The 27615-nt window shown below is 39.1% G+C and overlaps 1 protein-coding gene, 1 non-coding gene and 3 pseudogenes across 3 annotated transcripts in view; 2 read left to right on the top strand and 3 right to left on the bottom strand.

The window, feature by feature from the left end:
* The window catches only part of LOC110771924 (putative F-box protein At1g44080), a 33721-nt pseudogene extending 6111 nt beyond the window's left edge, over window positions 1-27610 (bottom strand). The window contains exons 1-5 of the transcript XR_015836557.1: window positions 27468-27610; window positions 26853-27376; window positions 26434-26535; window positions 26217-26317; window positions 25620-25760 (exon numbers count right to left, since the gene is read on the bottom strand). The product of XR_015836557.1 is annotated as a putative F-box protein At1g44080 (transcript). The remainder of the gene's footprint in view (window positions 1-25619; window positions 25761-26216; window positions 26318-26433; window positions 26536-26852; window positions 27377-27467) is intronic.
* Window positions 797-13802, top strand: LOC148293754 (uncharacterized; annotated as a pseudogene).
* Window positions 3897-4003, bottom strand: LOC148293755 (small nucleolar RNA R71). Its single transcript, XR_015836839.1, has one exon. It is a non-coding gene; the product is annotated as a small nucleolar RNA R71 (small nucleolar RNA).
* On the top strand, window positions 13833-17340 carry LOC148293753 (uncharacterized). The gene is made up of 2 exons (XM_088254595.1): window positions 13833-14544; window positions 17048-17340. Exons 1-2 carry the CDS (start codon window positions 13833-13835, stop codon window positions 17338-17340), a joined length of 1005 nt encoding a protein of 334 aa, XP_088110721.1.
* Window positions 24514-27514, bottom strand: LOC110746382 (cullin-associated NEDD8-dissociated protein 1-like; annotated as a pseudogene).
* Window positions 27611-27615: the final 5 nt, after the last annotated feature.

Raw genomic sequence — 27615 nt, 5'->3', positions numbered from 1 at the left:
CTGCTTGCTTATTATAGCACTCTAAATTTCTTCGTTGAATTGATGAATATGAGGAGGATATGAACTCAACTAGGAGTCCACAAGGAAACAACTAAAACAACCGAACTTGGTAATTTAAAGCAACAACCTTTTCAATGAATTTTAGATTAAAGTCATCAGTGCGTTTCACTTGACACCCATTTATCCAATGCGTGCATGCAACAATCAAAAACTACTGTAGCCCCCCTTAACCCACCCAAACAATGTAAAGATTTTAAGATTTCAGCAAAAATAGCACCCATCATTGTGAATGATTTGGGCACCAAAAGCTTACACAAGCATATAATGTCGTCATTCAAAATGTAGATAGCTTCGAAAACTAAATACTAAGGAAAGAAACTGATGCAGAATGCATATTATTAGTTTTCCTAATTCTACTTGGATTGGTTTTCCTAATTCTACTTGGATTAGCTTTCCTATTATTAGTTTTCCTAGTTCTTAAAGATTCATTCTTGTAAAGGATCTCTTATTAGTTAATTTGCTTTCCTATTTCTGAAAGTTTACTTTTCCTTCTCCTAGGCTAAAAAGGGTTTTGTCTCTATAAATAGAGTTGTTTGTAATCTTTTAAGGCAGACTTGATTAATGATAAATTTCCTGACTTTAAGCTCTCTGATTCCTTCCCTTTCCCTTCGTCTCTTCGACCTCTAATTCTTCTCTGTTATATTGCTCAAGTGTCTACTCTAAATCTACTTGGGCTGTTCTACATCAATTGGTAATCAGAGCCTACCCTCCCTTTCGCTTGCATTTGCTCTCTGCCATGGCACCCCAAACCGTGGCCAACCTTGCGGAACAATGTCATGCGTTCCAAGACAAGGTTTCTGAAGACATCGTTGGCATAGAAACCCAGCTCTCCAAGCTCAGCACTGACCTCAAAGAACATCGTGCGACGACGGACCTCGCCATCGCCAAACTCCAAGACTCTGTTCAGCTGCGTATCAACAACTTTCGGACTTGACCTGCTGAACCTTCTTCTACCTCAGCGGTGCTCTCGAGCTCGTCTATGCCACCGCTGACAAGTGGCCTTTTGCCCAATCCACCGTTGGATCACAAACTTAAGACTGTGCCATACGACATGTCGCATAGCTCAACTGGGTCTATGCCACAGCCCCATTATACTGATCGGTTCATAATTGTATATCATTTTGTACCCTTCTAGCTTATGATTTGGTTATGTTTTTGAGTTAAACTTGTGCTTTTAATCCTTTTTGTGTTTATCTTTCAGTTCATTGAGCTTTAGGTAATAATGATGGCTTTAGAGAGCATAATTCATGCAATTCAAGCATGTTAAGGCCTAATTTGGATGAATGGATGAAGAGCTTAAAGACAAACTCATTTTGGCTACAGCCCCCTGCCAGTCCAGTTCCGTAGGTCATATTGCAAGCTTTGTTTCAACAACCTACATAGCTCGAATGAGGCCACATTCTTCATTAAAGTTGTTCCAATTGGTGTGTACTATAACATATCCAAAATTCAGCCCTATTGGATAAATCTGGAGTCCGTTACCTAGCAAACACAGAACCATGCTCAGGATGGATCTTATCAGCGCGGAAAATGAGTTAGCAATTTGTTTTGGCCTTAACTTCCTCCTCCGACCTTGGATTGGCCCAAATAACATATGGCTGGAAAGAAGACATTCTGAACTTCAATTTCGAGTGCTTAAAGTCCAAATTTGATTAAGAGAAGCCCAAGTTGTAAGCCCTTGAAGTTGCTGGTTATGCTGACCTCAGCATGTGCTGGTTGGATGCTTGGTCATGGTGAGCTAGGTATGAGCTATCATTTCTGGTTGGAAGCTTGGTCATGGTGACATGAAGATGAGCTAGGGCTGCTGGTGGGATCTATTGGTGAAGTGCATCAACCAATTCAGATTTTATAATGCAAGTGTTGTATGCATTAGTGAAGTGCATCAACCAATTCATCTTTTATAATGCAAGTGTTGTATGCATTAGCCATAATGAATTCAGATTTGTCACTCCCCTCTCCCTATAAATACCACATCCATTCCACATTCAAGACACAACAAATCCTGAGATTCACAACCCCCACAATTCACTCCAACCATCCTCAAACACTCTCAAAATCCCAAACACTCCAACAATCACCAAAACAACTCCAGCAAACCTCTCTTCCATTTCCCTACGAATTTCATCTTCCTTAGCCATCACCACTCACTCAAACTCATCCCAAATCACCTCCATATCCTTCATACATCTTTCTAGAAGTGGGGAAGCTCTTGGAGAAGCATTAGAAGTGGAGAAGCACTTGGAGAAGCCTTGGACACCACAAGAACTTCAGAAAAAGGGTTTTTCTACTCTTATTGTATTCATTATGTTTTCTCATTTCTGTTCAAGTCTCTTTTCCATTATGAGTAGCTAAATCCATAACTAGGGCTTCGATGTAACCTAACATGAATATTCTGGGTTTATAAGTTTGGAGTTTCAAGTTTGATTCATGATTCATGTTCTTATTCATTATGCTTATAAGTTAACATGCTTGTTTGAATGATTGATCACCATTAGAACTTGTTTGTTAACTATCTTGGTTTGAATTAAGAGTATACACCATGCTTTAATTCGAATTGAACTATGAATAGGAAGAGTATGTATGGACATTCGACAACAGGGATTAGATACATACTTGGTTGTTTAAAATGTTCTTCTATGCTTAATGGGTTCCTAATGCTTAATTTTAGGTTAGACAACAAATGATCAAATTAGGGAATTAGGAACACAAGGTTAGGACCAAACACCATGGCCTAATCATACTTTAGCTAGAATCAATCTTTGAATCTGAATTAGACTTGTTACTTGAATCTTTATAACCCAGAATTGAATTGTTATGGTGATTCGAATGCCCTAGTCTCAAAATCTGTTTTCCAACTCTTAAAACCACTCTTTGTTACATTTGTTTACTTGTTTTTGTTTGCAATTTCATTTTGCTTCTTTTGTTCAACAATCACAACCACTCTTGTTTTAAATTCTGTTTTAGACATAACCTCCTACTTTCTTGAATTTGGTAATCTAAGTACATAACTAGTTTTAACTTCTCAGTCTTCGTGGGTACGACCTCGTACTTGTCTTGCTATACTACTAATTGCCCCGTACAATTGCGAGTTAACATAATATTAACAACAAATTTTGGCGCCGTTGCCGGGGACTGAACGAAAGTTCTTCCCTGGTTATGTGCCCAAGGTTACCCTATTCTTTTTAGTGTTTCTAATTAATCTAATTTTCTGTTTCAGGTAGTTTATGTCTAAAAATCCATTACTTGAACAAGTGAGGTCTTCGTTCCAACGTTCTAGATCTTTGAACGCAGGACCATCATTGCAACCCAGACGAGTGACCTCTGAAATTCAGAATCGTCTAGAAAGGGAGTTGTCAACTGCAAAAGAGCAAGCTCTTGCTACATTTACAAGTCTTGCTCTCCACACTGAACTTCCCGGTTCTTCACTTTCAAATTCGGAAGCAAGTTCAGACCAAGAAGAAGAAGAAATGATGGCTGCCATTGAGTTCATGGGAGAACTTGATATCCCAACAATTCCAGCATCTCCTTCAAGCATTTTGCTGCCCACTGTAGCTCGAAATTATGAGCTTAAATCTTCTCATCTTAATATGCTGCCTTCCTTTTATGGTTTACCTAATGAAGATCCATTGACTCATATAAAGGATATTTTTAATGTTGTGAGTTCTTTTCCCTTGACAGGTGTGACAGAAGATCAACTTCGAATGAGAGTGTTTCCATACACTTTAAAGGATAAGGCGAAGTATTGGTTGAATTCTTTGAAGCCTGGTTCACTCACTACATGGTCTGCCATTCAAAAGAAGTTCCTGGAAAAATACTTCTCCACGCAAAAGACCGACATGCTTAGGGACAAGATCTTGTTATTTGCACAGCAAGATGATGAATCGTTTTGTGAAGCATGGGAGAAATTCAATGGGTTGCTCAACCAATGTCCTCATCATGGGATTCCATTGAAGCTTCAAATGCGTATGTTTTATAAAGGACTAACCCCTTCTAGTCATAATATAGTCACCAATTTTGCAGGTGGTTCTTTTAAAACCAAAACTCCAGAAGAAACGTACGAACTCTTTGAGGAGATAGCAATGGAGACCCAACATACGGATACAAGAGGTAAACGTGTTATTAGTGGTTCTAATGATGCTTCTAGTGTGCAGATTTCAAAACTGGAACAAAAGCTAGATGCTCTTCTTGCATTAAACTCAAGAAGCCCTCCGAAGGAAGTGTGTAGCATTTGTGAATCTCATGACCATGCTACCACAGCTTGTCCACTTGGGGCTGGATATCCAGAATTTGTGCAAGAGCAAGCTAAGTTGGTAAATTCCTACAACCAAGGTCCAAGAAATGATCCATACTCTCAAAGTTATAATCCAGGTTGGAGGAATCATCCAAACTTTTCATGGAGAAATACCCAGAATCAAGCAAATCCCCCTTCATTCCAAAGGCCACAACAATCATCATCATCATTGGAAGATATAGTGAAGCAGATGGCAATCAACCAATCCAATTTTCAGCAAACTACACAAGCTGCCATCTCCAAATTGGAAGTCCAATTAGGCCAAATAGCTGCTGAAATAACTCAAAGAGTGCCTGGGAAATGGCCAAGCCAAACTGAGATCAATCCAAAGAACCCAGAAGCCAAGGCCATTCATGTGCTCAGATCAGGTAAGATCATTGATAATAAAGATGATTCTAATCTTTCAAATGATGTTGTGATTGTAGAAAATGAAGAGGAGGAGACCATGGCCACGGAAGGAGAACAACTCAAAACTTCTCAATCTGCTCCTAAGGCCAAATCAGATTCTCAGAAATCCGATCAATTCCAATTGCATAAAAGGGATGACAAATTTGTGCCACCACATCTTCAAGAAGATAGATACGTGCCACCCGCTCCATATGTTCCACAGATTCCATTTCCAGGCCGTCTTAAGAAAGCAAAGCAAGATAAGGCTTTTAAAGAGATTTATGATATTTTGAGTAAAGTTAATATCAATTTGCCTTTGCTTGATCTTATTGAACAGATTCCTGCATATGGAAAATTCATCAAGGACTTGAAAACTCACAAGCTCAATTTCGCTCCAAATGAAGGAGTAAAGCTCGACCAGAATGTAAGTGCTGTATTGCAAAGGAAGCTTCCACCAAAACTAGATGATCCTGGCAGCTTTGACATTCCCATTAACATTGGAGGCAAGAAGGTTGGAAGAGCCATGTTGGACTTGGGAGCAAGCATCAATGTTTTGCCATATTCAGTTTATCAAGAGCTTGGCTTAGAAGGGATGAAGAAGACTTCAATGCGACTTGAACTAGCTGATCATTCTATAAAATATCCAAAAGGTATTGTAGAAGATATTCTAGTTCAAGTTAATACACTAATTCTCCCTGCTGATTTTGTAGTGATGGACATGGAAGACAATCCAAATGGAGATCGTGTTGATCCCATTCTCCTAGGCAGGCCATTCATGGCCACTGCGGACACAATCATCAAAGTGAAAGATAGCACTCTCTCCATGACTGTTTTGGGTGAAACTGTTGAATTTAAAATGCTTAATGCTCTATCTCAACCTTCTATCTCTCTTGATTCTTGCTTTTCAATTGATGTTGTGGATCATGAGGTTTCTTCCAAAATTTTGCAGAGAAAGTCTAATGATGCTCTAGAAGCTGTCTTAACACAAGAAGAGGAAGATCTTTGTGAACCGGAGTTCCAAGAAGTGGTGGCTGCCTTAGAAGTGTTTCCGCCATACCCACCATCCTTTAGGCCACCAATCGAGCCTCTTGGACCATCATCCACGAAATTGGAGCCATCCATTGTCATCCCACCAAAGCTAGAACTTAAACCTCTTCCCAATAATCTTAAATATACATATTTGGGTGCTAACGAAACTCTCCCTGTTATAATTGCTGCAGGTCTCTCCTCACATGAAGAAGAGAGCTTAATTAAAGTTCTAAAAGAGCATAAAACAGCCATTGGGTGGACCATAGCAGACATCAAAGGAATTAGTCCAAGCATGTGCATGCACCGGATTTTAATGGAAGAAGACAGCAAACCATCTCGTGATGCCCAAAGGAGGCTAAATCCCAACATGAAAGAGGTGGTTAGAGCTGAAGTTTTAAAGCTACTCGATGTAGGAATCATCTACCCAATTTCAGATTCTAAGTGGGTGAGCCCTGTGCAAGTTGTTCCAAAGAAGTCCGGAATCACCGTTGTGAAGAATGAGAAGAATGAGCTAGTTCCTACACGAACTGTCACTGGTTGGAGAGTTTGCATTGATTACAGGAAGTTGAACACATCCACTAGAAAAGATCATTTCCCCTTACCTTTTATTGATCAAATGCTTGAACGTTTATCTGGCCATGCTTACTATTGTTTTCTTGATGGTTTTTCAGGTTATAATCAAATTCCCATTGCTCCGGAAGACCAAGAGAAAACCACATTCACATGCCCATTTGGTACGTTTGCTTATAGAAGGATGCCATTCGGTTTATGCAATGCCCCAGCAACTTTCCAAAGATGCATGATGTCAATCTTTTCAGATATGGTGGAACGATTCATTGAGGTATTTATGGATGATTTTTCAGTTTTTGGTTCCTCTTTTGATAATTGTCTTCACCACTTGTCTCTAGTGCTTAAAAGATGCCAGGAAACAAATCTGATTTTGAATTGGGAGAAGTGTCACTTCATGGTGAGACAATGCATTGTACTAGGCCATGTGATTTCAAGCAAGGGAATCGAAGTGGATAAAGCCAAGATCGACCTCATCTCAAATCTTCCACCCCCTACCTCTGTTAAAGGAATTAGAAGCTTTCTAGGTCATGCTGGATTCTATAGAAGGTTCATCAAAAATTTCTCAAGCATTACAAGGCCATTGTGTAATCTCCTTGCTAAGGATGCTGTTTTTGAGTTTAATGAAGCTTGCATGGAAGCTTTTTCTACCTTGAAGAGGGAGCTAACTTCAGCCCCTATTATCATAGCTCCGGATTGGTCTTTACCATTTGAAATAATGTGTGATGCCTCTGACTTTGCTATTGGTGCAGTTTTAGGTCAAAAGAAGAACAAGCTGCCCCATGTGATTCATTATGCTAGCCGGACCTTGAATGATGCTCAAATCAACTACTCCACAACAGAGAAGGAGTTGCTTGCTGTGGTTTTTGCTTTAGAAAAATTTCGTTCTTACCTTGTTGGTTCTAAAGTAATTGTTTATTCTGACCATGCAGCCCTTAGATACTTGCTCACTAAGAAGGATGCCAAACCACGCTTGATTAGATGGATTCTCTTGCTGCAAGAATTCGATTTGGAGATTCGAGATAAGAAGGGATGTGAGAATGTGGTAGCTGATCATTTGAGCAGAATTGTGGTTGAAGAAAAAGGAGGAGCTGTGCTACCCTTGAATGAGACTTTCCCTGATGAACAACTATATGCTGCCCAAGTCAAAGAGCCATGGTATGCTGATTTTGTTAATTATCTTGCTTGTGGTGTTCTTAGAAATGATCTAACTTCTCAGGATAAGAAGAAGTTCTTTTCCATGGTGAAACATTATGTATGGGATGAACCTTTCTTATTCAAGCATTGCCCGGATCAACTCATCAGAAGATGTGTTCCAGAAGAAGAGCAAGAAAGCATACTTAGGCATAGCCACGAATTGGCCTGTGGAGGTCACTTTGGAGCTAAGAAAACAGCACTTAAAATTCTGCAATCTGGTTTCTTTTGGCCCACTCTATTTAAAGATGCATTTAATTTTTGTGTTAAGTGTGATAGGTGCCAAAGGATGGGGAACATAAGTCGCAGGAATGAAATGCCATTGAATAACATACTTGTTGTGGAGCTCTTCGATGTGTGGGGTATTGATTTCATGGGACCATTCCCATCTTCCTTTGGTTATACTTACATACTTGTTGCTGTTGATTATGTGTCTAAATGGGTGGAAGCCATAGCCACCAAAACCAATGATTATAAGGTGGTGCTGAAGTTCTTGAAGGATAATATTTTCACAAGGTTTGGTACTCCAAGGGCTGTCATTAGTGATGGAGGCAGCCACTTCTGTAACAAGCCATTCGAAGCACTCATGAAGAAGTACAACATCACCCATCGAGTCTCTACACCATATCATCCGCAAACTTCTGGTCAAGTGGAAATAAGCAATAGAGAAATTAAGCACGTCCTGGAGAAGGTGGTGAACAATACAAGGAAAGATTGGGCAGCCAAGCTCAATGATGCATTATGGGCTTATAGGACAGCATATAAGACTCCCATTGGAATGAGCCCTTATCGTCTTGTGTTTGGGAAAGCTTGTCACCTGCCAATGGAGCTTGAACACAATGCTTTTTGGGCCATCAAGAAGTTAAATTTTGATCTAGACAAGGCAGGCCATGCAAGAAAGTTTCAGCTGAATGAATTGGAAGAAATTAGACATGAGTCTTATGAGAATGCAAAGCTTTACAAAGAACGAACCAAGAGTTACCATGACAGAAACATTCAACGGAAAGAGTTCTCCAAAGGTATGTCAGTTCTTTTGTTTAACTCACGTTTGCGTCTCTTTCCAGGAAAATTGAAGTCTAGATGGCAAGGCCCATTCACCGTGGTCAATGTTTCTCCCTATGGAGCTGTGGAGATTCAAAACCCTAAAGATGGCTCGACTTTCAAAGTAAATGGACAACGTTTAAAGCCATTCTATGAGGGAGTTTCAGCTGGCATCCAAACTGGCCATGTGGTAGATCAACTTCCCTTCGTACCATCAACTTAGCTGATTGCACAATGTCTTGCCAAGACAGTAACTAAGGCGCTTCTTGGGAGGCAACCCATGTGTTCAAGAAGAAGGTGCTTGGTAGCAATCGACCTAATCGCATCAAGGGGGAGCATTTCAATCCTTTCTCTTTACTTGTTATTATTTTAAATTTCTGTTTTTTTTTATTTATTATAAAAATTTAAAAAAAATTTAAAAATTTAAAAATTTAAAAAGATTTTTCATATGAGCTAACTTATGGTAACTCCAGTGAGCACTTCCGTCAATACAGTGTCTAGGAGTTCTTTAGGCGACACCTTCGGTGTCTAAGAAGTTTGGGTTTTAAGCGGGACCATTGTGACCCCTCCAACCTTCCCGGATCCCCTGGCTGTGTTTTCTGAGGCCCTTAACTGGTCATCCATGAGTTGCTTATATATTCATTTTTTTTATTTTTTATTTTTCCTAAACCTTCTTCTAAACTTTTCCCTTTATCATTTGTTTGTTCTCAATCATCTTTTGTATGCTTTCACATTGAGGACAATGTTCAATTCAGGTCTGGGGGGAAGGTTTTCAATTTCAATTTTCTTATCCATTTGTGTTTTCAATTTTCGTTCTCTTGTCACTATTTTTTTTTTTTTTTTTTTTTTTTTTTAATTTATTTAATTTATTTAAAGAATGTCATACAATCAATGCTATGGAGCTGCTATTTGAGGTTTTCATATTAGAATTTTGCACTTCACAAAGCTTTTGCTCTTAGAATTCTGGTGGCTAAAGTACCACGCTCAAATTCTTGAAGGAAAATAGTGGAGACTACCCTAGTGAGCTATATCGAGCCTAATTGCTTTCTTGAGAGGGTTTAAAGTGTTCTATTTCTCATCCATACTTATTTTCTTCAATTCACTCTAATTGATCTCATTATTCCATTTTGATTGAATACTAAGGATGATTCTCTTTTGCAGATATCATGTGCTTGCTCTCATTCATGAATGAACTCATTGAAGTGATGCTAGGCTATGTGTGCATAACCATTCTATGTGCTTTCTTTTCACCCTACCTATATGTGTGTTCCATCAACCCTCTTGAAGCCAAACACTTAAAGCCTTTTCTTCTATCACCCTCATCATTTCCCTACCTTTGTATCTCAATCTGAGATACTTGACCTATTGTAGCCATACCCTATAGCTTAGAAATATACCAAGGTGTGCCAAGATAAAGTTTGAAGCAAGGAAGTTGCAGCCATGTACCTAAATAAAGATGATGTGAATCTGTGCAATGAAGTTAATGAAGATGCAGATCAAATCAACGAAGATGAAAGTGTTTCGATTTGATCTAAGTGTGAAAAATAAAGTCTATGCCAGGAGATACCATGAAGTTTGCTGCCATGCCAATCTAAATCAATGATGCCTTGCAGATTAATGAAGCATGCAACCTTGGTATGTTCTTAAGTTATTTGTTTTTCCTTCCAATTCTTCCATTTCCCCTAAACCTTAGCCTTTCATTACAACATTGTGAAAGACCTAGCTGATCTTTGAGGATGTATTCATGGGTGCTGGTAAGTATGTGTGTATCTCTATTCTTAGTATTTAATTCCTTTCATGAGATCTAACCAAATTTGTGCTTCTATTTCATACACTCACTTATGCTTTCTTGAGAGAATTAAAACATAGGTTCTGAGTGATTGAGTGTTATCTGTGAGAATTAGAGTCGAAGCATGTTCTCTATTCAAGGTTTGAGTGTGCTTGCTTTGAAACTGTGTGCCTTTGAGCTATAGCTTCCACTTGTACACACTGATTGATGACCTATCTTGGCAACTCTATGGTGTTGGAGGTATGACTAAAACTTTCTTTCATTTTCATTAGTTGATTTCAAAGTTGTTTTTCTAACCATTTTGTTTTGTAGAGTTAGAAAAACGTTTGTGGGTATCGTATCTGTTAAACCCTCAGGAGACACAACTCCTCCTACTAGGGATGCCTAGAGGTTTAAAGGCTTGTTGCATACGCTCAATGCAATCGAGTTACCTACGAAAGTGGTCTAGTTAACTTCTTGTTTTGTTTTTATCTTTGTTTCTCTTTTGTTTTGCTCGAGGACTAGCAAAATCTAAGTTTGGGGGTGTGTTAAGCTCATAATTTCATACATATACATGCCCAATTTACTTACTTATTTTGCTTAGTTCCTATAATTCTAAGTTATTTCCCTCCCTTTGTGTGTTTTGTAGGCCAATAGAGCAAGAGAGCATAATTCATGCAATTCAAGCATGTTAAGGCCTAATTTGGATGAATGGAAGAAGAGCTTAAAAGACAAACTCATTTTGGCTACAGCCCCCTGCCAGTCCAGTTCCGTAGGTCATATTGCAAGCTTTGTTTCAGCAACCTACACAGCTCGGATGAGGCAGCATTCTTCATGAAAGTTGTTCCAATGGGTGTGTACTATAACATATCCAAAATTCAGCCCCATTGGATAAATATGGAGTCTATTACCTAGCAAACACAGAGCCATGCTCAGGATGGATTTTATCAGCGCGCAAAATGAGTTAGCAATTTGTTTTGGCCTTAACTTCCTCCTCCGACCTTGGATTGGCCCAAATGATATATGGCTGGAAAGAAGACATTCTGAACTTCAATTTCGAGTGCTTAAAGTCCTAATTTGATTAAGAGAAGCCCAAGTTGTAAGCCCTTGAAGTTGCTGGTTATGCTGACCTCAGCATGTGCTGGTTGGATGCTTGGTCATGGTGAGCTAGGTATGAGCTATCATTTCTGGTTGGAAGCTTGGTCATGGTGACATGAAGATGAGCTAGGGCTGCTGGTGGGATCTATTGGTGAAGTGCATAAACCAATTCAGATTTTATAATGCAAGTGTTGTATGCATTAGTGAAGTGCATCAACCAATTCATCTTTTATAATGCAAGTGTTGTATGCATTAGCCATAATGAATTCAGATTTGTCACTCCCCTCTCCCTATAAATACCACATCCATTCCACATTCAAGACACAACAAATCCTGAGATTCACAACCCCCACAATTCACTCCAACCATCCTCAAACACTCTCAAAATCCCAAACACTCCAACAATCACCAAAACAACTCCAGCAAACCTCTCTTCCATTTCCCTACGAATTTCATCTTCCTTAGCCATCACCACTCACTCAAACTCATCCCAAATCACCTCCATATCCTTCATACATCTTTCTAGAAGTGGGGAAGCTCTTGGAGAAGCATTAGAAGTGGAGAAGCACTTGGAGAAGCCTTGGACACCACAAGAACTTCAGAAAAAGGGTTTTTCTACTCTTATTGTATTCATTATGTTTTCTCATTTCTGTTCAAGTCTCTTTTCCATTATGAGTAGCTAAATCCATAACTAGGGCTTCGATGTAACCTAACATGAATATTCTGGGTTTATAAGTTTGGAGTTTCAAGTTTGATTCATGATTCATGTTCTTATTCATTATGCTTATAAGTTAACATGCTTGTTTGAATGATTGATCACCATTAGAACTTGTTTGTTAACTATCTTGGTTTGAATTAAGAGTATACACCATGCTTTAATTCGAATTGAACTATGAATAGGAAGAGTATGTATGGACATTCGACAACAGGGATTAGATACATACTTGGTTGTTTAAAATGTTCTTCTATGCTTAATGGGTTCCTAATGCTTAATTTTAGGTTAGACAACAAATGATCAAATTAGGGAATTAGGAACACAAGGTTAGGACCAAACACCATGGCCTAATCATACTTTAGCTAGAATCAATCTTTGAATCTGAATTAGACTTGTTACTTGAATCTTTATAACCCAGAATTGAATTGTTATGGTGATTCGAATGCCCTAGTCTCAAAATCTGTTTTCCAACTCTTAAAACCACTCTTTGTTACATTTGTTTACTTGTTTTTGTTTGCAATTTCATTTTGCTTCTTTTGTTCAACAATCACAACCACTCTTGTTTTAAATTCTGTTTTAGACATAACCTCCTACTTTCTTGAATTTGGTAATCTAAGTACATAACTAGTTTTAACTTCTCAGTCTTCGTGGGTACGACCTCGTACTTGTCTTGCTATACTACTAATTGCCCCGTACAATTGCGAGTTAACATAATATTAACAACATATACCCAACACACAACGGGCCCTCCTCCAGGGACTTCTCAAGCTCCTACCTTGCCACCCGTTCCACATGATCCGTATACTCATCCCCCTCGTCATTTTGACAACGATGTCATCCGCCACATCAAGCCTACTACTCCTACTTTTGATGGCCGTGGGGATCCTACGATGTTTCTTGATTGGGTTCAGGCCATGGAAGACTATTTCGCCTAGTACGACTTGACAGATGCTCATAAACTTCGCATTGGTAAGATGACGCTACAGGGAGCCGCTAGACAATATTGGCACTCCGTGGAGGAGCAATTATACCAAGTTGGACAGCCACCTGTGACTCTATGGGATGAGATGAAATTAAAGCTTCGCGAACAATATCTTCCCACCTTCTATCGCCATCAGTTGTATGACCAATTATGGACCCTTTCACAAGGAAGTTTGACCGTTACTGAATTCCACACTCGTTTTATCGAACACAAGATACGTGCAGGGATTCGTGAAGACCCTGACATCACTATGTCTCGCTTTATCCATGGCCTTCGTGACGATATCAAGCGTGAAGTCCGTCGGCTCCGTCCGCACACTTTGGAAGATGCATATTGCCACGCCTTGGAAGCTGAAACTTTTTTGCGGCTACAACGTAGATATATAGGGCCTTCTGGGCACTCTTCCACTCCTAATCCAAACCGTAGCACTCCTAGCTCTAAATATGGCGTTGTCGGTCCACCTGCTCTTTCGATACCTGTAACAGAAAAAGGACCAGCCCCATCCACGACTGCTCACATCGAATGCTATCGTTGCCATGCTAAGGGCCACATCGCCTCCCGTTGTCCCCACCGAACTTTAACCCTTGGCTCCCTCAATGAGGACTCTTGTGTGGACGAGTATGTGGAGCCCCTTGAACCTGTTTATGATCCAGAACTTGATAATTGCTGAGAGGAGGAGGCGTTCCACCAACTCAGTGTTATGCGTTGTATTTATTTCGCACCTACATCTCCACCTCTTGATTCATGGAAGCGCACAAGTATCTTTCAAACCTATGTTCCTTGCGGCACCAATAGATGCCAACTAGTTATTGATGGGGGAAGTACACTGAATGTTATCTCTAAAACTGCTGTCGATCGCCTTCACCTTCAGGCCGAGCCACACCCCCATCCTTTTCATGTTGGCTGGGTAGATAAAACCAGGTTACCTGTTACTGAAAGATGTCTTGTTCCTCTTCAATTGGGTCCCTGTCACGAGCAACTTTATTGTGATATCCTACCCATGAGTGTCGCACATGTGCTACTAGGCCGGCCTTGGCTTTATGACCGCCATGTGAAAAGTTGCGGTAGAGAGAACACCTATACTTTTCAACATGAGGGAAAGAACATAACGCTAAAGCCTTCCAATCCAGCCATCAAACCAACTAAGGATGGTCAAACAACACTGTCAATTAAAGAGAAGGCTTCAGAGCATCGATTGAGTATTTTATCACCTGTAGACTTTGCACACGAACTGCAAGACACTGGTGTGGTCTTTGCTCTCTTGCTTAAACCAGCAACTAACTGCACCTCCACTCCACTTGAAGAACCTATACAACAGCTCCTCATTGAATTCTCTGATGTCATACCTGATGACTTGCCAGATGACCTCCCTCCAGCGAGAGAGATTCAGCATGCCATTGACCTTGTTCCTGGTTCGCAAATTCCTAATCTTCCCCATTATCGTATGAATCCACCTGAGCGAGCGGAATTGAATCGACAAATTCAGGGGTTGCTGGCTAAGGGCTTCATTCGTCATAGTTTAAGTCCTTGTGCTGTTCCAGTTCTCCTTACCCCCAAAAAGGATGGCTCCTGGCGAATGTGTGTAGATAGTCGCGCTGTCAATAAAATTACAGTTAAGTATCGTTTCCCCATACCGCGACTTGAGGATATGTTGGATGATTTGGCTGGTTCTCAATGGTTTTCTAAGATAGATCTTCGCAGTGGCTACCATCAAATCCGCATTCGTGAAGGAGATGAGTGGAAAACCGCGTTTAAAACCCCTGATGGGTTATATGAGTGGCTTGTTATGCCCTTTGGCATGTCTAATGCACCCAGCACGTTCATGAGGGTGATGACTCATGTGTTACGACCTTATATTGGTAAATTTCTGGTAGTTTATTTTGATGACATACTTATATACAGCCGTTCTCGGGAGGAACATCTCCAACATCTTAGGACAATATTCCTTACTTTACGAAAGGAAAAACTGTATGCCAACCTAAAAAAATGTTCGTTTCTTCAACCGCAAGTTTTATTCTTGGGGTTCAATATTTCTGCAGCTGGGGTTAGCACAAATCCTGCCAAGGTGGAGGCTATTACTGGTTGGCCAACACCCACGACTTTAACAGAGACACGCTGCTTTCATGGTCTCGCCTCTTTTTATCGACGATTTATTCCAGGGTTCAGTACTATTATGGCACCAATAACTGATTGTATGAAACAAGGTACTTTTCTTTGGACCCCTGCAGCTGCCAGAGCTTTTACAATTTTGAAGCAGAAGATGACTCGAGCGCCTGTTCTTCGACATCCTGATTTAACTAAAGTCTTTGAAGTCGCATGTGACACCTCCGGAGTTGGGATTGGTGGTGTGCTTAGCCAAGAAGGACATCCCGTAGCATACTTTAGTGAGAAACTGAATGAAGCAAAGCAGCGTTATTCTACTTATGATAAGGAGTTTTATGCTGTGGTACAAGCACTTCGATGTTGGCAATAACCTACTACCAAACGAATTTGTGTTGTATTCTGATCATCAAGCTTTGAAATATCTCCACTCTCAACGCACCATTAGCAGTCGACATGTTAAGTGGTTAGAATATCTCCAGATCTTTACAGGCATTGACAATAAGGCAGCCGATGCCCTTAGTCGCGTGGCTACTATTTTGCACACAATGACAGTTCAGGTAACTGGGTTTGATCGTATTAAGACTGAGTATTCGTCTTGTCCAGATTTTGGAATTATTTTTCATGAAGTTTCCAATGGTAACCGTTGCGAGTATGTGGACTTTATTACGAGGGATGGGTTCTTATTTCGAGGAACACAATTATGTATTCCCCGTACTTCTCTCCGTGAATTCCTTGTTTGGGAACTACATGGTGGCGGCCTCGCAGGACATTTTGGAAAAGATAAGACTATTGCCTTGGTGGAAGATCGTTTCTATTGGCCGTCGTTAAAACGTGATGTTGCTCATCTCATCTCCCAATGCCGTACATGCCAACTAGCTAAAGCTCGCAAACGTAACACAAGTTTATATACCCCTCTGCCGATACCTCATGCCCCATGGAAGGATCTTAGTATGGATTTCGTGCTTGGTTTACCTAGGACTAGTCGCGGCTATGATTCCATCTTTGTCATCGTTGATCGTTTTTCTAAAATGGCACATTTTCTGCCTTGTGCCAAAAATACTGATGCGTCTTATGTGGCCAAGTTATTTTTTAAGGAAGTCGTCCGTTTGCATGGCCTCCCTGTCTCCATTGTTTCTGATCGTGACGTCAAATTTGTTAGTTATTTTTGGAAGACTTTGTGGAAGCTTTTCGGTACTACTTTGAAGTTTTCTTCTGCTTTCCATCCCCAAACAGATGGTCAAACTGAGGTGGTTAATCGCAGTCTTGGTGATTTACTCCGTTGTTTAGTTGGGGATAAACCTGGTAATTGGGATCTCTTGTTGCCTGTGGCTGAGTTTGCTTATAACAACTCAGTTAATCGAAGTACCGGTAAGAGCCCTTTTGAGGTTGTTCATGGGTTTTCTCCCCGATCACCTGTTGATTTAGTTGCTCTTCCTGTGGCTGCCTGAGCATCAGATTCTGCTACGTCGTTTGCTGAACATATTAGGCAACTACATGATGACGTCCGTAGGCAGATATCCATGCACACCGACACTTATCAACTGGCAGCCAATGCTCATTGTCGTCAACAGGAGTTTCAGGAAGGGGATTTTGTTATGGTGCGCATCTGCCCTGAGCGTTTTCCTAAGCAATCTTTTAAGAAACTTCATGCTCGTTCGATGGGTCCTTATCGCATCATTAGGAAGCTTGGGTCTAATGCTTACTTGATTGAGTTGCCCGCAGATATGCATATAAGTCCCATTTTCAACGTTTCTGATTTATCTCCTTATCGAGGAACCTTTTCTCCACCTATTTCTATGGATGTTGCGCAAGGTTCCACTCCTCCTATGGTGCCGCATATTCCTTCTACTAGTTCTGCCCCTACAGATCAGATTGAGGATGTCTTGGATCATGAAGTTGTGGCTTTGTCTACTAGAGGTTCTACTTGTTATCTGGTTCGTTGGGTTGGAAGGCCTGCTACTGAGGATACTTGGATTACAGAAGCTGAATTTCGCCAGTTGGATTCCACTCTTCTGCAGAGTTATCAGGATGCTCTTCATGATCTTGATTTGGCTGCATCCCGTCCTCCCATCATCCATACTTACAAACGTCGTCGTCATCCTTAATCTTGGTTTACTTGCCGGTGTCGAGTTCTTTTTCAGTGGGGGAGAATGATGTAGAATGCATATTATTAGTTTTCCTAATTCTACTTGGATTGGTTTTCCTAATTCTACTTGGATTAGCTTTCCTATTATTAGTTTTCCTAGTTCTTAAAGATTCCTTCTTGTAAAGGATCTCTTATTAGTTAATTTGCTTTCCTATTTCTGAAAGTTTACTTTTCCTTCTCCTAGGCTAAAAAGGGTTTTGTCTCTATAAATAGAGTTGTTTGTAATCTTTTAAGGCAGACGTGATTAATGATAAATTTCCTGACTTTAAGCTCTCTGATTCCTTCCCTTTCCCTTCATCTCTTCGACCTCTAATTCTTCTCCTCGATCTCTTATTTCTTCTCTGTTCTATTGCTCAAGTGCCTACTCTAAATCTACTTGGGCTATTCTACATCAGAAACACTACAAAGGGATCAATGGTTGAGTTCAGTGAATAAAGCATCATCCACTTACCAAATGATGTCCAGACGTTGGAGACTAACAGCTAGAAGAACAAAGAGGAAAGTTGCACGTCTAGGTTTTACAGGAATGAAATGACAGTTGTTGTGGGAACCAAATTAATTCGTAACCCTAGGTCAAATAATTCCTTCCATTTAGGGATTATTTGACCTAATTAGGAATTATTCAATTTAATTGGGGATTACCCAATTAAATAGAATATTACCTAATTAGGTTGAGGATTGATTTGATTCCTACGAATTTTCTCAATTAAAGGAGGAGTTACCTAATTAAATTAGGTATTGATTTGATTCCTAACTTGATTAGGGATTTGATTTAAATCAAATAAATCAAATCCCTAATTAGTCAAATCTTGCCAAATTGGGGAGGAATATTTCCTTTCCATCTACGAAATTATTCCTCTGAAACCCTAGCTCCCGAGACCTCTATAAAAGGATGGCCACACACAAGGGTTGAGGTACGTCTAAAATTACTACCAAATCTCTGCATAAATTATTTCTCACAAACCCTAGCCGCCACTCTCTCTCTCCCTTTTACACAAGGCTCCGGCCACCACTCACGGCTCCGGCCACCCGGTTTTCACCACACATACATATTCCCCCGTACCCTATTTTAGCTATCGTTTCTCTACAGATCGATTGAACTGACTTAGGCATCGGAGGGCCTTTGGCCAACACCCCCCCGGGTGTGGTCCTCTTATTGCTATTCATTTTGCAGGGAGAAAGAGCTCTTATTGCTATTCATTTTTCAGGGATAAAGAGAAGTGGAGAAGACGAAGGAATCTGTCAACCGAATATTCCCGTGGGAGGAAATTTGCTCCCACAACAGTCGTTGCCGGAATGGAACGGCAACAAACCATATAGCTGCTTCAGAAGAAAGAAGTATCTTGAAGGAAAAGGAATCGCTGCTTACGAAAACACTTGGGGTTTGGGCATGGCCCAATTTGTATCAATAAAACGGGTCACATAGCGGGTCATTTTTTTTTTCACTTTTGAGATCATTTCAAAAAGTAGTTTTTGTTTTCTTTTCTTATAAAAAAGATACTCTAATGTATAGAGAGGGGATCAAACTCGAATACAAAGGATACCAAGTCAAACAATATGGGTATAATATTTTCAGATTGTATTTCATTCTTCAAAAAGGAGATATTTATAATACAAGGATGTAACCCTAGTCCTAATAAACTAGGAAATAAATCTCCTAATTAAGTTAAGATCTCGCTAACAACAGACATACTGTTTTAGCCAACTTATAGCCCGCGTTGGCTCCAATTTACTAGGATTGAAAATAAAATTGAATTGATAAGTTTAAAAAGGAGTCAATATCCCGAACTAGTTGATAAGTTTACACCATCCACAACATCAATTACCAAAGCAAGTCTCTTCTTGTCTCAAATTCTCAAAACTTGATGTTTTAATGTGTTTGCTCAAAACTTGATATTATCAAACTCACATCAATTACACCATCCCACATATTTGGCGATGGTTTGCTCAAAACTTGATAGAGAAGGATGTTTTTAATGTTTCACATTTTCTTCAGGTAAAAAACTTTTTTTTTTCTATATTTACCTTTTAATTATTTTAAGTATAATGGGAATACTTTTTAATTATGTTTCAATGAACAAGAGAGATTGAAGAATAACTAAACTACCCTAAACACAAAAAAAAAAAAAAGGGCATGTTTACGTATCAGTAATGGGTATGGGAAGAAAGAGAATGATTTCCTTTCCTGACTTCCCCTGCGTTTACTTGCAATCAGGAATGAAAAAATAAGTGGGCCCACCTCAAAATCCATAATCACATCCCCTCAAAACTGGGTATCAGATCACCTAGGGGGGAGTAGTCGATACGATTCCCATTCCTGTTTTCTCTTAATTACTTCCAAAAATACCTCTACTACTTTAACATAATTCCAAAACACCCCAAACCCTAAAAAAAAATAAAAACTCACGCCAAGAAGTTCCAAGACGCTCCAACTTCTTTTTCACGTTATAGTTGCAGACACAACCTCCCATAAGCAGCAGCAACACCTTGTGCTATGTAAATCATTCTATCTATCTATCTTCTTCTTCTATCTTCTGTCTTCACATTCATCACAAAACATAGTACGGTCATAGATAAAGACTTTTGTGGAGATTATATATCTCTTTTTTTGGTAGTATGAAGATTATGCAGGTCATTATTATTTGATTGTTTACTAGTTACGTAGGTGAAAGATATATATATATATATATATATATATATATTTATTGGAGTTTGTTTTTTCGTTTGAAATTGGCTCTTGACAAAGGTGTTATTAACATTATCATTAAACTGGCCTCTTGCTGTTCATCTTGTTCAACATATTGATTCCTCATGTTTACACCGCCTTTTTGCTACCGGATTAGTTTGGTCTCCTTAGCCAATTTGAGAATTATATATGTGCTGTGGTGAAAATGTGCAGGGCATTTTAGTAATAAATTAATTTGGATTCTGATTCATGAAAATTAGTAAACAATAACAATGGGAATCAACCCCATTCCTTTGCTAATTCCATATGTTTAGTAAACAGCTTAATGGGAATGATTCTTCCCATACCGATTCAGTAGTTCCCCGATTCCTAAATTCTCTGATTCCTTACTTTCTCAATTATTGATACGTAAACATGCCCTAACTCTTTTTTTTTTCTTGATCAGATAGGTTTAACTTAAACTTAAAAACACCAAGGTTGGTATGTGCTCTTTATTGAGTCGATTGACCACTAATAGCATGTCACATGGACGACTCTGTTGAAGAATATAAAGTCCCATATCGGAAACTTTAAAATAAATACAATATATAATGAGTGGTTCCATTACTAATATCACTGATGCCTATTATGATAAAATTCCACATCTACTGAGCTTGGTAGGTGGTTAAGTTGGGGACAATATTGGTGTTGCCAATAATAGGTCCAGACACGAACCTCAATACATCCTAACCTGGGCTACAGCTCGGTCGGCTTTTATTTTTTCTCAACCTAAAATAACATTTAGCTCAGCATGAATTTTCTTACCAACCTGGGCTATAACGTTTGAGGATCTTACATGGGGTTTTCAGCTATGAGTGAAGGGGTTGAGTGTGGGCCTGGGCTGGGCTAAATGTTATCTATGATTTTTAGTTCCTACAATCTATTGTCCAAGCCTAAAAATCTACAAAAACCCACCAAAACCCACCAAATTTTCTTAATAGGTTGTACTTAAGGTAAATTTAGCCCGCATGATTTGCAATTCCTAGGTCCGTCCCTGAATAGGTCGCTAACTTGCCTAGGATAATATCTCAAATCCGATCATGTTTGGGTCTGACCTCACCTGACCACCACACTAGGCGAAACAAATCACCATAAACGGGTTTTAAAGCCCAATTCGAAAGTCCGATGTTCCAATGATTAATTAATTTCCTTAATTAATTATAGCAACAATCAATCAACTTCCTTAATCGTTCTAATACTGCATGCGATGATGCAAAGATGTAGGCAGTTGCAGATGCGTGTATGTGTGTGTGTGTATATATATATATATAAAGGATCTTTTAAATAAGCTTATTTGAGGGACATCCTTGTAGGATCCACTCTGTGTTATATTTCACGAATCCAAACCGTCTATGTTTTAGATAATATCATTCAAAGATCATCTCTACAAAAAAAAAAAAATCACTTGAATCCGATATCATTTGACTACTCAATTGAGTTATGGAAATTTTAGTACTTTCTTGAAGCACCGTATTCATTGATTTTATAGGACACAATTGGATGTCGAAAAGGTTTCCAATTTGTCTAATTTGTTTCAAGGATAATCTATGAATTTAGACTTAAAAAATAGGAGGTTTGGATCGTTGAAATTTTTTTTGTAGAGGACCCAAAAGGGTGTCTCTCAAATAAATAAAATTATTTGAAGGATCCCTCAATAGAATGGGTATATATATATATATATATATATAGGGATCCATGCGCCCCTATGCATTCATCATTTCCTCCCATTTTCAATTATCTCTCTCTCTTCTCCGCCCTCAGTTACACCTCTGCCACTCTCCTCCTCTAAATGTTTCTAGAATTGTTATGGAAAACATATATGGGTTGTAAAAACCCAAGCCTTTTGTAACCCAAAAAAAAAAAACCCCATGCTTTAAAATTAAATAAATAAATAATTTATTTTCTGTCAACCTGTGTAATTCATGTAGCCCTTCCCCCAAATCACAGTTCTCTCCCTCAGATTTCTTAACTTTCTTATCTCTTTTGGGTTCATTTTGATGGGTAATGATTAACTCTTGGGCTTGGTTTCGTTTTTGTGGCTTGGTTTCTTCTCTTTTATCAGCTATGTGATTTGGAAGAGAGACTTAAGAATTAAGGTTAAAAAGGGAGGGGAGTGTTGAGGTTTAGACCATAAAAAGAAACGAAAAGGGTTACAAGCTAGGGAGAATAGGAGGAAAGAGGTAAAGAGAGGAGTAAAAAGTGTTAGATTTTCTGTATATGAGTGCCCATGATCTTTCACACAACCTGAAATACATAGAAGACATACCTGGCACCATCTTCCTCAAGTACACGATCTCAGAACTCATTCAATTGTAGCAGCAGCAACTATGGCAAAAGACACAAACTGCTTAAGACTTCTGCTCTCTCTCAAAAACTGTTTCAACTCTCTCTTTATGATGAGATTATGTTTAGAGAGCATATCTGACGAGAGCAGGGTCTTAAGCTTATATAGGGCTAGGTCAAGTCGTTTGTACTCATCACCGAGGGCCGACTTGACTAACACTCTAATCCCATCAAACAACGATTCATGCAAAAGGAAAAAAATAGGACCCCTTTAATTGGCTTCAAAATTTTCCTTATTTCACAAAGTTTTGGGCCCCAAGGTATAACCTAATTTAAACTCATATCAAACCTGATATAACTTAGTATCTAGTGCACCAATCTAAATAGGAATATAACATTCTCCCACTAGATCAAGCACTAGAACACTAAGCTTTTGTATTGCAAAAGTTTGATAATCTTTATTAGCCATGAGTTTAAAACAGTTAAGTGCTTCCCTTCAAGCTACAAATGCAAACTCAAAACACATGAAGCCCCTACAAATGTGAACCTTAACATGTACTGATCCGTAATGTGAATCTTTATACTTTTTAGTACATACACCCCTTTACGACTTAGCAAGAGTATCTCAAAACACATGAAGCCCCTACAAATGCGAACCTTAACATGTACTGATCCGTAATGTGAATCTTTATACTTTTTAGTACATACACCCCTTTACGACTTAGCAAGAGTCAATCCGCAATGTTATTAAAACAATAGTATCTCAAAAGAGACCATAAACTCACATACATAAATAAAATGCATAATAAGTGGATTCAAACCCATGACCTCCAATACTCAATAATGGGTCCTTACCACTAGAGCAAGTTTTGTTCTTGTGTAATCTATGTACAACGATAGTATTTATTATACTCTTATAAGAATTTTAAAAAAATTTATATTCTCCCTTCTCCAGCAGCCTACTTTCTATTTTTCTTTTCTTTTCTTTTTTGCTTCTTCTTCTTTTTCTTTTCTCTAGTTTCGACTTTTTCTTTTCTTCTTCTTCCACTGCCTGGTCTTGCTTGTTGTATGCTCTTCTAATTCATATATGTTGAAGCATCTCTTCTAATTCATCCAAAGCAGTTGCTTTATCAGACATACTTTGTGGTGTAAGTCTCATATTTTCTTCCAAATAGACAAAAACCTATGATGTGCATAAAATTAAAGCATCTAGTCTCTTTTTCTGAGCTGGAAGAGGGGTGTGGGATAGTTGGGTTTGTGTAATATGGGGTGGGGTATTAGTTGGGGGTTGCAATTTGGGGTTAGGAGATCAATTGGGGTGGCTAGGTAAAGATGGATTTGTTGGAGGTTGTTGGGTGTAGGTTGGAGTTTTGGAGTTGTGTGGTTTGGGGTTGGAGGATGAATGTGCTGGAAGTGATTGGGTGGAGGTGGCTAGTGGTTATGTGGTGGTGGGGTTTGTCCGAGGGGAGCGACTGCGGGGATGAGGTGGGTTTCGTGGGCTGAGAGAGATGGGAGATAGGGATTGTTGAAGTGGTTGATTTGTTAAGTGGACTAAGGTCGCGGTGGGGGTGCAGGAAGATGGAGAGGTGGTGGTGACATCGAAGTGGGGATGGGTGGAAACGGCGTGAGAGTGGGGGATGAAGTTGTTGGTTTTTTTGTTGGTATTTATTAATGTTTAAATTTTAATTATTTAAGAGAATTTGCAATTTAAAAAAAAAAAAAAATTTATGCCATATGGGAAAAAAAAATGTTTTTATGGACGAAATTACCCTTGTCACGTCAACAATTTTGATGAGATCAGGAATGGAGTTGACGGTAGGGGACAAAGTGAAACGCAAAACCACGGTCAAATGGGGTATATGGGTCACTTTCAGTTTTAGAGTGCAAAGTGAGATTTGACCAAAATTTCAAGGGGTATTTCAACTAATAAGCCTTCCTAAAATACCCATTATCTTCCCATCCACTAAGTAAATAATAATATATTATTAATTAATTAATAAACAATATAAAATACTATAAATAAATAAATAAAACTCTCTCTCTCTCTCTCTCTTACTCGATCCCCTCCCCACCAATTTCAACACACCCCCTCCCACCCCCCCCCCCCCCCCCACCCATCAAACTCACCCCCCAGAGCCCAGCACCCTAGCCACAGAACCCAACCCATATGCTGCTCTCTCTCTCTCTCTCTCTCTCTCTCAGTGGAGAGGTGCAGACTTTGAGAGCCTAGAATTGCTGGGCTGATTCAATTCTCAGTTAAAGGTCCTTTCAAAGCTTGTTTTGCAACCCCACCTGACTGGGGAGATGGTTTAGCACTTGATAGCAGAGACTCTAGTACGGTATCAAAACTTGTGTTTGCAGAATACATCAAGGAAGCCAAAAAAGTTCTGCAATGCCTGCAATATCCAACAGAGAATGTTCTCAAACATGTACAAAGTTTCTAGATCAAGACAAAACACCAGTTAGATAGATAAAATTACCAAAAGGGCTTGCCCCTGCAGCAATGAGCTCTTAATTAACATTAGTGCTTGCGGAAGAACTTTGTTTCTAATAGCCAATCCAACAACCAGGCTTGACCTGTCTGCCATCAAGGTGCAGCAGAGTTCCAGGGTGAGGGCCGTCATATGCAAGTCTGCATCACTGGAAATGTGTATTAGAAAGACACTAGTTTCACAAATTCCACCAATCACACAAAAATTTGAAAAGAACACAAAAATTGGTGAAGTAGCAAGAGAAAAACCTTATCAATGTGGCAAGTTATACAATAATAACTTCATAAGCAGAATTTTATCTCCATAAGCAACAATTAGGGAATTCGGGTCCACAATGTTGCCTGTCTTAGAGGCTGATCAGCCTGATTTCCACAAAGGCAAAGAATATTAGGATTAATTTCACAGGTCTTTGAGTGATTCTAACATGAATTTCATAAAAAAAAATTGTAAGAAGATTATGAATTCAACAACAGATTAAGTAAATTCCCATACCTTCCTTAAGAATGCAGTCAACTCTGCAATCACTTGCTCCAACATTCAAGATTGAGCGGAGAAGCAGCAATGACAGCAAATGCTTGGATGCAAAACACTCAAGGTCTTAGAAACTTAAGACATGTACATAATAATACAGACTCCCAAATGTATATCTTCAGAAAGTAAAGGCCGAAAAATAGACATCAGCAAACAAATGGCAAAGGAACAGTCACAGTCGGTCACAAAAGTGAGCAGAAGAATTACCTTCACAGCTGTAAGTTGAGTGATCTCATTTCCCATCCGATCGACAAGTACAGGAAGGCATACAAGCAGTTCAACATCAAGGTTATCACCAAATGTTGACACAACAAGATCCATGCAAGAAATAGCACATTCATTTACCTCCTGCATAAGAATAGACATGAGCCACAATACAAGCAGACATAAACAATTAAGTACACATATAGGATGATCTTGATCTTTATTTGTCAAGCGTGATATTATGGCATTATATATTGGATGAACATAAGGTTGGAAATCAAAACCAACCCCCTACATGGAAAAACCAAATCATATAAGTAGAGAATAGTTTAACAGGACCACAAGACTAAGAGTGCCCACTAATACACCTCGATATTCAGGCAAACGACATGGAAAAATTCCCTACACACCCTTAACGACTCAGCTGTGACTTTGTAAAAACGCTCTCCCACAGCAGATACAACAGGACTAGAAAGAGCCTGCAATAATATGAGTTTATATTTTATAATGTCCGCAAACGAATGCAACTAGTGGTCTATTTCTCAAAATCATATCAGCGTATTCATAACATAGCATATTCGTAAGAGTTACTGCAGTTACCTTGATATAAAGATGGAAATCACAGAAGGAGAATGTGAAGCCAGCACCAATCGTGCAAATATACGAGCTTCAATCTTTAAATTGGAGGTAAAAGACCTATCCTAGAAAAAATTACAAGAGACCACCAAAAAAAGGAAAAAAGGGGGACAAATATCAGCACCAGAAAAGACTTATATGAGTTCAAAATACACTTCCAATTTGAGACAATTTTACTTACACTTAATGCCTTTTCAATTCCTGGAATGAGTGAACCCATGTGATCAGCCAGGAAATCTGGCAAGACCACCACAAGTTCTTTCAAAACAGAAGACATGCCAACCTGAAAATAGATAAATGTTATAGTTCATAACATTCCCATAACAAACAATCCAAAAGATACTTAAAAAATCCTACTTATAGATCTGACAATCTTTGGCACTTCTTGCTTCAATAACCATTTTTGACTGCAAAACATGCCAACAATGTAGCAAAGGCATCTAATAACTCAGAACTAGGATAAGTCCAATTCCCTAGTTAAGAATCTAAGATTTCTAAAACCACACCCAACCAAGCAAATGCTAGATAAGAGGTAAAAGAGAAAACAAACTGCTTGTACTTTGACACTCAGATAACATTACAAGTTTACAACTAAGTTACCTCTGTTCATTTATCTCAATCTGTCCTTTTGTAACATTTTCAGTTTGCTGCAACAGTTCAATGAATGTATTAAAAACATCCATCTGCAGCAAAATAATTAATCCTGTGAAGCGAGAAGATCCACTGACATTCATTCTGGTTTACCTTGACATTTTCCTCCTTCTCTTCAAACCTGTCAATTAATTTTGGACAAGCCTGCGGAAAAGCAGAAAGTGTTTAATGATTTCATTGAAGGACTAATGTGAGAATTGAAGGAAATTAAACATCACATTTCAAGTCGACGAGAGACCCATACCCAGTAAAATACAAAATCAAAATGTTACAAATATATCAAAAACACAAGAGAGCACACAAATATATAATGAGAAGTTTCAAGAGAAATTGCAATGCATCTCAGGCCTATTGTCCTCATACAGCTTTGAAAGCATCTCAGGACGGGAAACAATTAATGCCGCTAAGCAATTAGCTGCTGCTCTTCGGACTTTCCGGCTGACATCTTCATCACCCATATATTCAGTCGCTCACTACAACATAATAAAGCCAGCATAATTAGAAATCATTTAGTGGACCTGTGACTCCTAGTCAAACATAACCTCACACAGACTGAAAACATACTCATCTTCCTCCTCCTCGTGAGTTTCATCATCAGAATCCTCCTCCATGCTGTCAGTGAAGTTCGGGTCTTTAAAGTTATTGTGGCATGAGATCAAAAATAAAGATTTAAACTAAGAGGTGCTGAAGTGGAAGAAGGTACGGAAATTAT

Source organism: Prunus avium, chromosome 6, assembly GCF_965620075.1.
Source record: "Prunus avium chromosome 6, drPruAviu1.hap1.1, whole genome shotgun sequence".
Lineage (NCBI taxonomy): Eukaryota > Viridiplantae > Streptophyta > Magnoliopsida > Rosales > Rosaceae > Prunus > Prunus avium.
This window is presented reverse-complemented; position numbering and strand designations above follow the sequence as displayed.